This window comes from Furipterus horrens, unplaced genomic scaffold (genome assembly GCF_987537825.1).
Source record: "Furipterus horrens unplaced genomic scaffold, mFurHor1.1.pri manual_scaffold_5, whole genome shotgun sequence".
Taxonomy (NCBI): Eukaryota; Metazoa; Chordata; class Mammalia; order Chiroptera; family Furipteridae; genus Furipterus; species Furipterus horrens.
This window is the reverse complement of record NW_028327175.1, coordinates 92416198-92432789: the sequence shown is the minus strand read 5'-3', so window position 1 is coordinate 92432789 and position 16592 is coordinate 92416198. Positions and strand designations below refer to the sequence as shown.

Below are 16592 nucleotides of genomic sequence, written 5' to 3'. Positions count from 1 at the left end.
TTGATCCTGAGAAAGAACAAAGTTGGAGGAATCACACTAATATCAAACTATACTATAAGGCCATAGTAATCAAAACAGCATGGTACTGGCCTAAAAAGACACATAGAATCAGGACTTCTGGCCAAGATGGAGGCCTAGACTGACATGCTCCATCTCCTTCCACAACTAAGAAGGAATACAACTACCACAAAACCAAAAATAACCAGAAGTTCCAGAAAATAAAGCTACATGGAAATCCAACCTATGAAGTTATAAAGAAGTGGTGCTCATCCGGATGGGTAGGAAGGGCAAAGCCAGGGCAGAGAGGTCAAGCTGTGCTGCTGGTGGCAGCTGTGGTGATGGTGGCAGGACAGTGGTAAGCACAGACACCCATATATAAGGGGAGGCAAGAAGCACCTGGGGAGCACCCCCGGCTGCAGACCAAACCCGTCAGCTCACAATTCCAACGCCAGGGAAGGCAGATCCCCATTGCCTCAGACTGTGAGGGCCAGAGGGTGTGGGGATGGAGGAGGAGGCTCCCGGTCTCTCAGCAGAGAGTGAATGGCAGGAATGCATCTTGGACCCCTGCCCCCACACAAAGTGCCACAGTGTGATGAGAAGGGCCACCTGGTAGTGATGAGTGCATGGGGCTCAGCTCCCTATAGAGTAGGAGGTATGACAGCCTCGCCTGGGAAGCAAAGGTAAACATAAAACGGTCAAGTTAGCACAGATCATGATAGAGACTCTGGTGACACAGCTGACCAGCCAGCAAATATCTAATCTCATGGCTCAGCAGATAGGAAATCTTTCTGAGGCATAGTTCAGAGCTTTGATTATAAGAATGCTTACAGACCTAACAGCAGATCTTAAATAAGACAAGGAATAAAGGTTAGTCCTGCCGAAATGAATGAAAACACATATGAAACTAGTGGCGAGGGAAAGAAAACCAGGGATCAAATCAACAAATCGGAACATAGGGAAGGAACAAACAGTCAACCAGTGCAGAAAGAGGAAACAGAAAGTGAGGAAAATGAGGAGAGGCTCAGAAACCCATGGGACACCTATAAGCGGGCCAACATCCAAATCATAGTGTTGTCAGAAGGTGAAGAAGAACTAGAAATTGAAAAATCATGTAAAAAAATAATCAGGCAGAACTTCCCTAACTTGGGGAAGGAAATAGACTTACAGGTCCAGGAAGCACATACAGTTCCAAATAAACTGGACTCAGGGAGAACCACACCAAGACACATTATAATCAAAATGTCAAAAATTAAGGATAAAGGGAGAATCTTAAGAAAGAAGAAGATAATTATGTACAAAGAGGTCCCAATAAGATTATCAGCTGATTTCTCAAAAGAAACTCTGCAGGCAAGAAGGGACTGGCAAGAAATATTCAAAGGAATGAAAAGCAAAAACCTACAACCACGATTACTCTATCCAGTGAAGATGTCATCCAGAATAGAAGGGCAGAGAAAGTGCTTCCAGGACAAAGTAAAACAGAAGGAGTTCATCAGATCCAAACCACTGTTATATGAAATGTTAAAGGGACTTGTTTAGGAGAAAGAGGATCAAAACTGAACATTAAAATGAAAACTGTATCACAACAACCAACAACAGAAGCTAGGGACCCGAAACAAAGGCAAACTAACTAGGCAACGAGAGCGGGAAAAGAATTATAGGTATGGGGAACATTTTGGGGGGAGGTCAGTGGGGACTTGGAAAGGGGGACAGGGAGGGAGATGATACAGGAATTAAGAAGCATAGTAGGAGGGAATGGAGTAGACAGGAAGATGCTGAGTAGAACTATATGCACAACCAATGGACATGGACTAAGGTGTGGGGACAACTGGACGGAGGGGATCACTGGGTGAAGGGGAACAGAGAGAAAAGAAATTGGGACAACTGTCACAGCATAATCAGTAAAGCATATTAAAAAAAAAAAGACGCATAGAACCAATGGAACAGACTAGAGAGTCCAGAAATAAACCCACACCTTTATAGTCAGTTAATACTCAACAAAGGAAGCAAGCACATACAATGGGCTAAAAATAGTTTATTCAATAAATGGTGTTGGGAAAATTGGACAGATAAGTGCAGAAAAATGACACTAGACCACCTTCTTACACCACACACAAGAACAAATTCAAAATGGATTAAAGAGTTAAATGTTAGACCTGAAACCACAAAAATCTTTGAAGAAAACATAAACATTGGCAGCAAAATCTTCCAACATTGCTTGTAGCAATAATTTATAATACATCTCCCCAGGCAAGGGAAACAAAACTTAAAAATAAATAAACAAGATTACATCAAGCTAAAAAGTTTTTGCATAGCAAAGAAAACCACCAACAAAAGAAAAAGACAACCTACAGAATGGGAGAACATATTTGCTGATATATCTGATAAGGAGTTAATATTAAAAATTATAAAGAACTAACAAAACAACACCCAAAAATACAGACAATGTAATTTAAAAAAGGGCAAAGGACCTGAATAGGCACTTCTCTAAAGAGGACATACAGATGGCCCATAGACATATGAAAAGATGCTCAGCGTTACTAATCATCAGAGAAAGAAAATTAAAACCACAATGAGATATCATCTCACATCAGTCAGAATGGCCATCATCAATACATCAACAAACAACAAATGCTGGCGAGGATGTGGAGAAAGGGGAACTCTTTTGCACTGTTGGTGGGAATGCATATTTGTGCAGCCACTGTGGAAAGCAGTATGGAGATACCTCAAACTATTAAAAATGAATCTGCTTTTGACTCAACGTTCCCACTTCCGGGAATATATTCAAAGGAATCCAAAACACTAATTCAAAAGAACATAAGCACCCCTATGTTCACTGCAGTGTCATTTACAATCGCCAAGATATGGAAGCAGCCCAAATATCCATCAGTAGTTCAGTGGATTAATCAACTATGGGACATTTACACAATAGAATACTACTCGGCCACAAAAAAAGAAGAAAGTTCTACTCTTTGCAACACTATGGATAGATTTTGAGAACCTTATGTTAAGTGACATAAGTCATTCAGAGAAAGACAAAAGCCATATGATTTCATTCAGATGTGGAATCTAATGAATAAACTGAACTAACAAGCAGGATGACAGCTAAGTGGGGGAGGTTAAGGGGTGGAGGGATTGAGGAAAAAGAACTCATGAACATGGACAACAGTGTGGTGACTACAAAGGGAAGGGATGTATAAGGAGACTAACTGGTAATGGAAAAAAATGTAAATAAAGTAAACTTATCAAAATCGGAAAAAAGGAATACACTGAGTGTGTCATGAAATATGTACTTTTAATAAATTGTACAATTTATTAAATGGTATTATATAATATGCAAACAATTATTCTGAATTCTACTGGTAGAATTTACAACTTTAAAAACACAAGTTCTAATTTTAGGAATGTTGAAAACTTATCATACAGAAAATAAAAACTTACCTAACTCAATACATCCACCAATTCCCAGGAGAGATGCTGAACTATGATACAGAGGAAGGGTTATATAAATGATATCATCCACAGTACAACCAAAAGCCCACAATCCAGCAGAACCCTTTAAAGCCTGCAGGTGAGTAATCACAGCTGCTTTTGGTAGGCCTGGAAGAAAAGAAAAATATATATACATGTAATATATAATTAATACATACTAGAAATAAAGCCTAGCCTTTTCTAGTCATTTTTTTTTTTTAAATCTTAGGTGTCAAGAGGTATTTATTGAAATAATAGTACAGTTACACTTCCAATACCCTTTCAACTTGTAAACAATAGTTTAAAAGTGCTTGCTACGTACAGTGCACAGTTTAATAATTAGAACCAACTCAACTGCATTTGAAATAAAATAGCCTATTTAATAATTTTAAGCAAAATTATTGTACAATATGAAAATAAAGATACATAAGTGTTAGGATTACTAGACATTCTTGAGGCTACCTAACCAAAGCCAACGGGCAATAACAGAACTGAAGCTGGCAGACTGAATACATACATAGACCCTCAAAATAAAAAGAATGGAATTAGAGGCAACAGCAACGAAATTTAGAAAAATAGATGGATGACCTACACCACCCATTCATGAAGCTGAAAACTAAGGTGAAGCCTTGAAGAAAGCTGATTTTCCCCACACAGACCCCTACAAAGGCTCAGAAGTTGGGTACCAGGTACCTCATAGAGTAAAAGATAATTATGGAACTATAAACCTGGAGCTTTATAGAAGTTCTGTTTATGAAGCAATTACATCAAGGACATAGAAAAGGGAATCTATGTAAGTCTCACTCCTTGTTTATCAAGATAGTACATAATCTCCTTGGCCAAAAGGACATAAATTGTATGAAAACTGACCTCAATTCTTTTCTTATTCAGAGACACTCTGAATCTGTTCCTAGGTCCTGGAATATAATCTTTTCATGACCTTGGGCAAACAGGACTTGGCAGTAGCAAGGGTTGCTGGGAAATATTCAATATCAAATGAATGGCTCCCTTACAACCTGCCGAAAGGGCCTTTGAACAGACATTACTCTCATCATGTAACTTTTCAAAGCCTCACTTCACTACACTACTTCCTAATTTGCACCAATATCTTCTTTATTATCAATATTATAATAATTTTCATTTTTGAAAATCAAGGGATTTTTATATTAGGTGGCATATTATTATAAATGTTTATATTTTTACCATTACAATCACTTAATTGAGCTCTGGGTTTTGAGTTGCAAAACATCAGCTCATATGAGACAAAGAGAGGGAGAGAGAGGGAAAGAAAGAAATGCCTTTTGTAAGAAAAATGTCAATTAAATCCTTACTGAGGCTCAATGTGATTTTGTTACACTCTTTGATAGCTTTATGTTCATAAAGCATGACATTGTCTGAAAGCTTAGTTCTGTATGTTGCTCTGCTCTGCTCTCAACAAGACCTCATAGTGCTCAGGATTTTAAGCTAAGAGAACATATTTGCATTTCTTTCCCTGTATAATAAGATCATTCACAAACTAATTTTGCAAGAATGCAATATATACTTCTGATATTTGTTTTAAAATGCACATAAAGAAAAAGAAAGAAAGAAAGAAAGAAAGAAAAAAAGAAAGAAAGAAAGAAAGAAAGAAAGAAAGAAAGAAAGAAAGCATAACTGCAGCCCAAATTGCTTCTTCCACACTGGTAGAAGATCTGAGATTTATTCTCTGCAAAAGATGACTCTGGAAACACCAGGAAGAAGAGAGACTGGACAAACAGGGGGAATAAGAGAAAGTTTGCATACTCTTCCAGCTCTCTTTTACACTTGACTAGATTCACCCTTCCAGATTCTTATCTGAGGACTCTGAATAGCCCACAAGTGAAAACTGAAAGGCACTGACAGTCATGGATCCCCCAACAAAGTGTCCTGCGCAATGAAACCAGTCAGTCCACAAGTCCCACTTAGGCACACAGAGCTCATCTAGTCAGGATGCGGTATGTTTTGTGTGTGTCTGTTCTGGTGTCTGTACTTTAACTGTCAGCCAAAAATCAACAGATATTTGAGGAAATCCTCAAGGGTAAAAGTTAGAGACCAATACAAACCCCAAACAAAAGCATGCTAAAGAAAATAAACACATGATAGAGAGAAAATTTTTTCAAAAATTATAATTAATATTCCAAGAAATATGAGACTATAAAGTATCAAAAATACAAAAATAAGTATAAAGGACTCATGGACATGGAAAACGGGGTGGGGATTGATTGTGGGAGTGGGGTGTGGGCGTGTGGGTGGGCATAACAGGGGAGAGCAACGGGAGAAAAAATTGGGAAAACTGTAATTGAACAATAAAAAAGTATCAATAATACAAAAATAACAAAAAGAGGAATATTCAGGGAAGACAAGAGTTAGAAGAGAAGAAAAATGGGATAGAAAAATACAAAATTAATAACATAGTCCAGGAGGCCAATCTTCAAAATGTCAGAGTTCCGAAGATTAAAGAATAAACAAACAAGTGAATGGGGAGAAAGAATAGGAATAAAAAAAGGAAAGAGAAGGGAATGTACAATAGAATTAAAAAATTTTTTTTCAAGTAACTAGAATTGCAAGATCTGAGTCTCTAGACTAAAAAGGCCTTCAAATTTCCCAAAAGAAAGAATGATTAAGACCAGTCCTAGTACCAGTCATCATGATGTTATAGACTAATAAAAACTCCTAAAAGATTCTAAAAACTCCCCCAAAGAGAAAAAGAATACCATTTTCCACATAAAGGATAAGAAATCAAAAAGAAAAAGACTACTCAATATGTATGCTGAAAGTCAGAAGATAATAGAGCATGTCTTCAAACTCCTGCAAAAAAAAAATCCCTTCTCACCTAGAATTCTATATAAATATGTGTAAGGGTAGAAAAAGAAGACATTTTCAGACATGCGAGGACTTAAACTTACCTTAAACACTCTTTACCACACAGCTACTGAGAGCAGGACAATGATAAAATAAAAAAGTAAACCAAGAAACAAATTTAGGGTCTAGGAATTAGGGGAGCAGAAAAAAGAAAAGAGTTGGAGAGAATTCTGAGGAAGCTGGTGAAGAATGAACCCAGGACTATTAAAGAGGAACCAGTCAAGACAGAAATAGAGGGAGGAAGGCTCTGGGAAAGAGGTGGCCAAAAACATGGGCTTGATAAATACAGACGACTGTCTTTTTAATATCAAACCTTTTTAACAAAGGGAGAGGTATGAACCAGTTTTAGGTGTATAGGAAACTAAGCAAGCAAACAAACAAAAACAGCAATTAGTTCCAGGTTGGAGGGAGTTTCGTGTGAAAGAAAATAAATACGCTTTTGTTACACTACAGAGCTCAGCTAGAAATAGTGTTTACTAAGTTATAATACTGATACCAACTAAGTCAAAATTTATGATGAAATAATATTCGTGTGATGCTGGGGAAAGAAAGTGCCTACACAAGAGAAAGAAATGAGCGGAGGAAGAGAGTAGAGAGAAAAGACGACAAAATCCTCATCTTCCTCTGTGGAAAACCAGCAGATACTTCTTAGTATGTATTTATTGTGTCTGTCTAGTAAGATATTAATTCTGTTTAGACATATGGAGGTGATCATAAAAAGAAAGATCCAAAAGTACTAAATGTAGTTGGTATGGGGTGGGAGATATAAGGGTATAAGCAGGGTGCTTTTCTCTAAAACTTCTAAAATTATTAGAATTTTTCACCTCTGTGCTATATAACTTCCATACAAACAAAAACCAAATGAAAAAAATTGTAATGCTTTTACTTTCAGCCTCTTGTACAAATATATAAAACACTCTGGTTTTAATCCTGAAGAACAAAAGCTGATAATAGAGTGCTGTGGCCTGTTCTCTCCGGGTTGGGGAGGAGGCTGCAGAGGACTGGGAAGTGGTGAGCATTGTTTTGAAGACTAGTCACTTCTGTTTTTCACAACAGTCATAAAGATAAACCAGTTAGGTGCCTTCTGTTGGAATTTTTCAAAGTTTATCATTTCTAGAATTTCATTGTTTCTTTCAAGGTCTAAAGCCAGACTGAATTTATGCTGACTTGATAGCATTTTCCAGTTAATTTATCAAAGCTGTTGTAAGCATAGTAAAAAATATAATCTGCTCTCTAATTTAAAAGAGATCATTGTTAGGCTCCAAATGAAGAGAAAAGAAAAGAAAAGAAAAAAAAAAAAGAAAGAGAAGAGAAGAGAAGGGAAGGAAAAGAAGAGAAGGGAAGGGGAGGGGAGGGAAAGGGAGGGGAGGGAAGGGGAGGGGAGGGGAGGGGAGGGAAAGGGAGGGGAGGGAAGGGGAGGGGAGGGAAGGGGAGGGGAGGGGAGGGGAGGGGAGGGAACGGAAGTAAAAGAAAGGGAAAGAAAAAGGAAGGGAAGGAAGAGGAAAGAAAAAAAAGTAAGAAAACTTTACTTATGCTATAACAGTTTTGTTTACAATACTATCTTGTGCACAAGAAGTTAGTGACAGAATATTTTTAATATGTCTAATTCACTGTCATGTCAGGGTGATCGTAACCATGATCCTCCCCTCCACACGCATGTATTTTCATTTGCCTAGGTCACCCTTATCTAAGAGAATTTTTTCTGTGTAGGCATCACACAACTCAGACTGGCCATATGCCACCTTTGTTAATTAACTTCATGTATATATACAGGCCCCTGCTGTTGAAGCAGTGCGGATGGTTTTGGCTCCCATGGCTATGCCCTTGCCCGCCACTGCAGGACAGGAGTGAAGGCAGATGATCTTGGCTCCCCAGTTCCCGCTTGAAGCCATGAGAATTGAAGAGGCAGAGCTAGATTAAACTGGTATGAATTCTCTCTCCAATGCTCCACTGTTGTTTTTTGGTCTCCATGAATCCAAAGTAAACCTGGCTGGAGTTGAGCTCCAGCGCTACATTCATATCCCCAGTTATCTCCAAACTAATTACAAAAGCTTCTTCAGCCTACAAAATATCATTCAGTTTTTCTTAAGGACCAGTTAGGTTTAACATTTCTTTTGAATTCTTGGGCAGTCTCATTATTTTTGTGTGTGTTTGCATTGCTATTGTTGACCGAAAAAGGAAAAGCTTAGTTCCTTAATTCTATTTTCTCTCAAATCTGCAATGCCTTCAAGACTTCCTGTTTGTCACACGCTCCACTCACCCTGAGGAAAATCAGGAGGGTCAGCTATAGGAGCTTAAAATGCAGCTATAGCTGGATTCTGTTTAGGATTTAATGTTTTCTACAAGAATATAAAAAACTGGTTTAAAGTAGGCTAATAGATTTTTTAAACCCAGCAGGATAATTAGAAACATTTTAAACTAATCTCTTCATTTTATATATCAGGAATCTAAGGAACAGAAAAGCTAGCAAAGATCTTGCCAAAGAAGCTGGTCAAGTCTTTGACAGTCCTTCGCTCTTGGTACTATCAAACTTGAAGATAATAGTCAAGTAAGTAGACATGCTGGTTTGCCAAGTTAAAGTTAGCCCAAGTTAAATTTAACGCTACTACTCTTAGCAGAAATTTGTTCGACATTGTTGCTTTCTTTTTAGGTCTTAAGAAAAAAGGAATAATACCTGTTGTTCCAGAGGTAAAAATATAAAGATAAGGAGACTTGAGGTTCGAGGCAACATGGTGGCTGTGTGGCATGGGCTTGTCTGATGCTGTAGTCAGTTTCCCTGTTAGTGAAATGATGCCTCGTGGAACAGAATCTTTTACTCCCCAAATACTGATATCTTTTGGGAGGCTGGGAAGGATTTCTTCTATTGCTTCAAGCAAATCTAAAAACCAAAGGATTAGGAATAGGTAAATAAAACATAAATCTCAAACCACGCACCTCGTGCTTTCTCTGGTGAGTTAGAACAGATAAAATTTAAATACAATGTTGATTTCATTTTCTTTTCTTTCTTTTATTTTTTATTTTTTGATTTTTCAATTACAGTTGTCCCATTTTTCCCCTATTGCTCCCCCCCAGCCCACCCCTTCTCCCACAATCATATCCCTCCCCGTTGTCCATGTCCATGAGTCATTTATACACGTTCCTTGACTAGACCCTTCCCTTACTTATCCCCCTTCTCTTCCTCCCCACTCCTATTAACTACTATTCTATTCTTTGTCCTATTTAGTTCGTTTGTTTATGTTGTTCTTTAGTTTCCTGTATTAGGTGATATCATATGGCATTTTTCTTTCTTTGCCTGGCTTATTTCACTAAGCATAATTCTCTCTAGTTCCATCCATGTTGTCGCAAATGGCAGGAATTCCTTCTTTCTCTCTGCTACATAGTATTCCATTGTGTAAATGTACCACAGTTTTTTGATCCACTCATCTACAGATGGGCACTTAGGCTGATTTCATTTTCATGTTAGATAAGTAATATCAAAGCCATGTTATGATTTTGTTTCAACAGGACCACCTGAAAGGGAAATCTAGTCATCACCTAATTTAATCAATGCAAATAGATCAATTCAAATTGAATTTTGGAGACTCCATTATCCAGATTTTTTTCCCCAATTTTTAAATAAAACTAACTTTTATATTCTGCTTTAAATCTAAGTTCATGACACTGCACTAAGTGTTGTCCTCGAAATATTGTACAGCTCAGTAGTTCATTATGCCAAAAGCATCTGTCTGTCACTGTTTAGTTCTATGATAATGTGATACATTTGGGAGAACCCCCTGACCACTCTGGAATCACAAGATCATTAAGACTTGGAGACTAATTTCGAGCCAAAAGTTAAATGAGGAGATTGAGAGATGACATTGGCCTTAGAGAGTAACACAAGAAATGCCAGATTACCAGCAACCACCGGAAGCTAGGAAGAGGGAATAAAAGATTCTTTCTCAGACCCTTGAGGGGAATGTTGTCTTGCAGACATTTTCATTTTGGATTCCTAACCTCAGAACTGTGAGGGAATAAATTTCTGTTGTTTTAAGCTACCTAGCTGTGGTACTTTATTACAGTAGCCCCAGAAAACTAATACACCAAGGTCACAAGTTGGCAGACAGTAAAATCGATGTTATTCTAACTCAAGTCTAAACTCTAAAATTTATAAAAGAAACAAATGATAAAAAGTAATGTTATTAAATTTAAAATATACCCTGGTCAAAATGCTCAAGCAACTTAAGTATGGGCTTTTCCATTTAAGCAATTATATTTATTCTAATTTTAACAAAACTTTAAAAATAATCACAAGATATATTCTGAAGCTGACTCCAGGGTGCTGCATTAAACATTTTTCTGGAAATGTGAATTACTATCCAGATATCTCAAAAAGCCATTTGGAGACTTCCAGTCAAGATGGCAGCATAGGTAAACACGGCTTGACCCCTCGCACAACTACATCAAAATTACGAAATATATAGAACAACTGTTACTCCAAACCATCAGAAATTGAGTTGAATGGAAGTCTGATAACTACAGAATTAAAGAAACCACATCCACACAGACTGGTAGGAGGGGTGGAGACACAGAATGGACTGGTCCCAAATCCACATGTGGTGGATAAAAATTCAGGACAGATAGCTCAGGAGTGAGGAGTCCAAGCTCCACACCAGGCCACTGAGAGCAGGGTTTCAGTGCCAGGAAGATAAGTCCCCATAATTTCTGGCTGTAAAAACCAATGGGGATTCAGTCGGTGGAAGAAACTTTGGAGTCCCAGGCAGTCCCTCTTAAAGAACTCACCCACAACTTACACAAACTCATTCCCTCTGAACTCTAGCACTGGGGTAGCAGCTTGAAAAGCACCAGTGGCATACAGGGTGAAACGGAATTGTCTGGCAGAGGCCACTGTCCCTTTTCGGAACCCTCCTTCCACAAAGCAACAGGGCCAGCAGGCTGGTGCCATTACTGAGACTTCATCAACCTGGCTAACACTGTTTGCCCCGCCCTGGAAATCACCAGAAATTTGTCCCAACACAACTTACAGACCCACCCAAGCTTCTTTTCAATATGAATGGCTGGCCTTGGCTCATGCTTCAGAACTTCCTAAATCCTCTTAAATAACCAGCAGCCCAGTCCCTGTACCTCTTGCTAAGTGGCATCAGACCAGGTCCTAGCAGCAGCCAGCCTATATTCACAGCTTGGCTTCCCCTGGGAATCTCCAAGCCCAGCACAAATAGCAGCCATCTCAGATTGCTTTATAGCTCAGGAAGACACTGGGAAGAACACAGGTGGGGGCTGACCATGAACTGCAGCACCCAGGAAACCCCAGAGACAGCATACCCAGTGGAAAGCTACAGGCCACACTGGAGCACCGCCACCCTAACCCCTCACAGCTATGCCTCCATAGAGGGCAGAGGTTGGTGGTCAGTGGTCACAGCAAGTCCTTGCAGCTGACTGGCCTGGGTAAATCCCTCCCATTGACCTGCCAACAGCAATCAAGGCTCAACTACAAGAGAAGGGTGGAGTCAACCCACATGAATGGCACACATCAAGCATTCAGCTTGGGTGATAGTGGAGGCTGTGCTACAGGACCCTACAGGACACCTACTACATTAGGCCACACTACCAAGACAGGGAATCAGAGCATTTCTACCTAATACAGAGAAACAAACACAGGGAGGCTGCCAAATTGAGGAGGCAAAGAAACATGGCCCAGATGAAAGAACAGAACAAAATTCCAGAAAAACAACTAAACAAAAGGGCGATAAGCAATCTATCAGACACAGAGTTCAAAACACTGCTTATATGGATGCTTGAGGAACTTAGTGAGGACCTCAACAGCATAAAAAACATCCAGTCAGAAACAAAGTATACACTAATTGAAATAAAGAACAATTTACAGGGAAATGACAGTAGAGTGGATGGAGCTGAGAATCAAATCAATGATTTGAAACATAAGGAAGCAAAGAAAACACCAATCAGAACAATAAGAAAAAAGAATCCAAAAAAATAAGGATAGTGTAAGCAGCCTATGGAACGTCAAGTGTTCCAACATTCGCATCATAGGGGTGCCAGAGGGAGAAGAGAAAGAGCAAGAAATTGGAAATCTATTTGAAAAAATAATGAAAGAAAACTTCCCTTATTTGGCAAAGGAAATAAGACATGCAAGTGCAGGAAGCACAGAGAGTCCCAAACCAGATGGATACAAAGAGGCCCACTCCAAGACACATCATAATTAAAATGCTAAAGGTTAAAGATAAAGAGAGAATCTTAAAAGTAGGAAGAGAATAGCAGTTAGTTACCAACAGGGGAGTTCCCATAAGATTGCCTGCTGATTTGTCAAAAGAAATTTTGCAAGCCAGAAGGGATTGGCAAGAAATACTCAAAGTCATGAAAAGCAGAGATCTACAGCCAAGATTGCTCTACCCAACAAGAGATATCCAGCAAAGCTTCCCAGACAAGAAAAAAAAAAAAAAAACAACAACTAAAGTTCATCATCACCAAGCCATTATAATATGAAATGTTAAACAGACTTAAGAAAATCAAAACTATGAAAAATAAAATGGCAATAAATGCATATCTATCAACAATTGAATCTAAAAACAAACTAACCAAACAAGAAAAACTGAGGCAGAATCACGGATGTGGAGAATGTTTTGATGGCTGCCAGATTGAGGGGGGGATGTGGGGGAATGGTTGAAGAGATGAGGAGATTAAGAAGTACAAATAAGCAGTTATAATATAGTCATGGAGATGTAAAGTACAGTATAGGAAATGGAGCAGCCAAAGAACTGACGCATGACCCATGTGCATGAACAATGATCCGGGGATTGCCTGAGGGAGTAGGGGTTGCTGTGTGGAGGGGGTTAAAGGGGAAAAATCAGGACAACTGTAATAGCATAATTGTAAGAAACAAGGACATAGTGACTCCCAAACCAGTAGAAAGTCATTAGTAACAAAGGGCAAATGTAATTAGAGGATCTCTGAGAAGGGAGTTGACAGTATTAGCATATTTACAAATCACAAAAGGGGCATTTAGATGATCTAGGTTAGATTGTAACTCTGGAGTAACCAGTAATGGAGAAATGGGGCAGAAGGAAAGGGGTGGGGGAGCTAATTGAGTTAGGGTGGGAAAGCTAATCAATTTCACTTTAGAGTGGCAATTTCAATTAGGGTGGGGCACTTTACTATAAAACCAGCTTTCTTTGTCTACTTTTCGTGCGCATTCTCCTTGTTGAGGGTGTGCCCGACTCTGCAGACTTGTGAATAAATGCCTCGCTTTGCTGCTCAAGTCCTGTGTCCCGGTTTTTATTGTGAGCGTTTCTCATATAATCAATAAAATATAATTTAAAAAGAAAAAGAAATAAAGAAAAAAAGCCATCTGTCAGCCACTGTTTAGTTCTACTATAATACAAAACATTGGGAAAAAAACTTAATGATTTCCTTTCTCAAGGTTTATAATCCAGACTAATCACAAAGAGGCAGCAAGAGAAGTATGTCAAATGGGAGGAGGCAGTTCACAAATAAAACCTGCAAGAAAACAAAGGAAATACAGAAAATGATAAAGAGTTTTTATGTTGTAGGGGTTAGGCAGATTGGGACATGAAATTTTTTAAATTAATTTTTATATCTTTAACAAATCCAAATAAAGCAAACTGTCTGAGTCTAGAGAAAATATCTAGTTCTACTGAGCATACACAGCAAGCTGCTATATATGGATTGCTTTGGTAAGAGAGAGAAGTGAAAAAATTTACGAGGAATGCTAGGGGAAGAACAACTCATAAATAAACAAAAAAGCAAAACAAGCAAATAATCTAGACTTTCTATTTTCTTTTTAGTTTTAGTAGTAAATTTTGTTTTAATCACTCTCTGTGGCACTTTGCATGTGTAAGTACATGTGTCTGTCTGAACTGACTCATTTCATTACCTTAATTTTAAATCTCTCATCTGGAATTGTAAATTAATAGCATACATACACTTCTGTATGTTCTTAATAATATGTATGTCTAAATAGGCAAAATAAGCATAAATCAAGTTAAAATATGATTCATTTAATTGTGGCCCAAAATCTTTTTTGGAATTGTAGAATCTAAAGAAACAGTGTGCCTCAAACACCTATTCCTTATGCAAGGAAAGCCCACCTTACTTAACTCAGGATGATCATATTATGAATGCAGAAAATAATGGCTACTCTGGCTATTTGCAAACACTGAAGAAGCCTGGGGTTCATATTCTAATACAACCTAAAATACTGTGAAAGAGAGTGCTCAGGTGGGGCTTATATCAATTTTGTAAGAGATGGTAATGAGCCAAAGCTTAATAACAATGTGCCAAAAAGGATGATATTTTAGCAAAAAGAGTGGCATCCATTCTAGTAGAATTCATCTGTCTAATCCACAGGCAGATTTGTGAAAGCCTAAGCAATTTTCTTTTTGCCAAGAAACTTGCTTTGCTGTTCAAAAAAAAAAAAAAAAAAGGAAAGAACATTTACAAAGTGATGACTTCTACAGGAAAAAGGAAGTGAGCAGATTCCTAAGAGAGGAGATACAATTTAATTTCCTTCACATGATAAAAGTAAACTGACTTAGCTGAGCCTTTTAGAATTTTAAAGTAGAATTTTATTTACCAAAACATTTCTGTAAAGGTGGAAGAAAATGTGGGTGAGAATAGTGGAAATTGAAATTTAAAAAGTGAACATCATATAGGGGATAAAGAATCATTATTTACTTACCACTGTCAATCTCTTGTAATACGAGTTTTACTGTTATTTGGAAAGTAAATTCTGAACATTAAGTCCTGAAGAGAAAAATAGCATTTGTTTAAATAATCCAAGGAAACTTGACTGTGTTTCATGAAGGTTTACTCTTTAGCAAAGTGTCCTACCATTGAAATCTGTAGAACTGTCATGTAAGCACCTCAAAAGAATGATGCGTGTCCTACTCCATCCTTCAGCTAACTACGCCTGGCACGCTCATTGTAGGGGTTGGACAGATATCTGATCACAGCTTTGAGCTCTGCCCATGGGACCCATTGTATATGCAGGTCTTAAAAGTAAACTACCATAAGAAAATGACCTTTAACAAAGTCTGCATTACAGGAGAAGGCTCTGTCTCTTTTTTTTAGAAGCAATAGGGTCTTCCAAGAAATACAAATTGTTTCTCACATTGTAAGGCACTGTGTTGGGGGTGGTGGGGGTGCGGGGTGGGGAGTTGCAAGCACAAAAATAGGTCTCTTCTTATGATCCTTTAGCACTTTTTGCACAAATTAATTTCTTGTTTCTACATCATTATCAAATATCAAATTTCTGAGACTATAAATTCAGTGAGTTATTCATACTGTATTAAAAATTTTTTGTAGTTCTTAATACATTGGCAAACATTTCGAGTTTAAACTTTTATGCATTAATGGAACTAATATGATATTCAACTACAAATTGTCAACTTGAGTTTTCCATTATTGCAAGGCAGAATCCAATGTGAAATTACAGATCTAACTATATTCTTATAACTACCTTCTTACTACTTAGAGCAACCCTATAGGTTTTTCATGGAATGCATGGGGAAGGTTGGTTTTCTAAGAAAACCAACATGTAGGTAAGCAATGCCCTAAAGAAATTCATATCATGATGTAGATACTAATACTCCACATCAGAGCAGAAACTCATTTCATCATAAACAATGTGTCAGCTACATTTACAAATATTAGTTTATTAACAATCATTATAACCCTAGAAAATGTGCAGCACATCTTTGCATTGTGATTCTATACTCTTCCTTGAAACAATTTTACTAACTGCCCTGAATACATATATGCACACAAGTTTGTAAGTGGGTTTATGTCTTTTCTCTTTCAGCTGTCCTCACATCTTTTTGGGAAAAAATAGGCGAAAGTGTACAAGAAAAGAAAAAGTAGAACACTTCATTTGATATTATTTCCAGCACATCTATTGCCAGTGAATAATTATTACTCACATGGGACCACTATGGCAAGATGTATCTGGTTTACTATTTTTCTATGACAAAGTAGTGAAAATTAGAAAAGCAAACACACAAGAAAAGCTCTCTATAGACATGAAACCACTTAAACTTCTATCTAAATCAGTTGTGTTCTTTTGGAATGGAGGTAATTCTTGACCTAGCTGAGTCTAAAATGGAAAAAAAAAAAGCATTCTACTAAATATGAGTGAAAATATAGAAATTAAAATAGATTTATGTCAGGATATCATAGTACATGGATAAAATGGATAAAACAATAAAAGTTCACAT

General features: G+C 37.8%; 1 protein-coding gene across 1 annotated transcript in view; it reads right to left on the bottom strand.

Annotated features, from left to right (window-relative positions):
• The window catches only part of SLC27A6 (solute carrier family 27 member 6), an 81581-nt gene that overhangs the window by 56211 nt on the left and 8778 nt on the right, over nucleotides 1–16592 (bottom strand). The window contains exons 2-3 of the mRNA XM_090279080.1: nucleotides 9023–9226; nucleotides 3439–3597 (exon numbers count right to left, since the gene is read on the bottom strand). Of these exons, the coding sequence (XP_090135206.1) occupies nucleotides 3439–3597; nucleotides 9023–9226 (363 nt within the window). The remainder of the gene's footprint in view (nucleotides 1–3438; nucleotides 3598–9022; nucleotides 9227–16592) is intronic.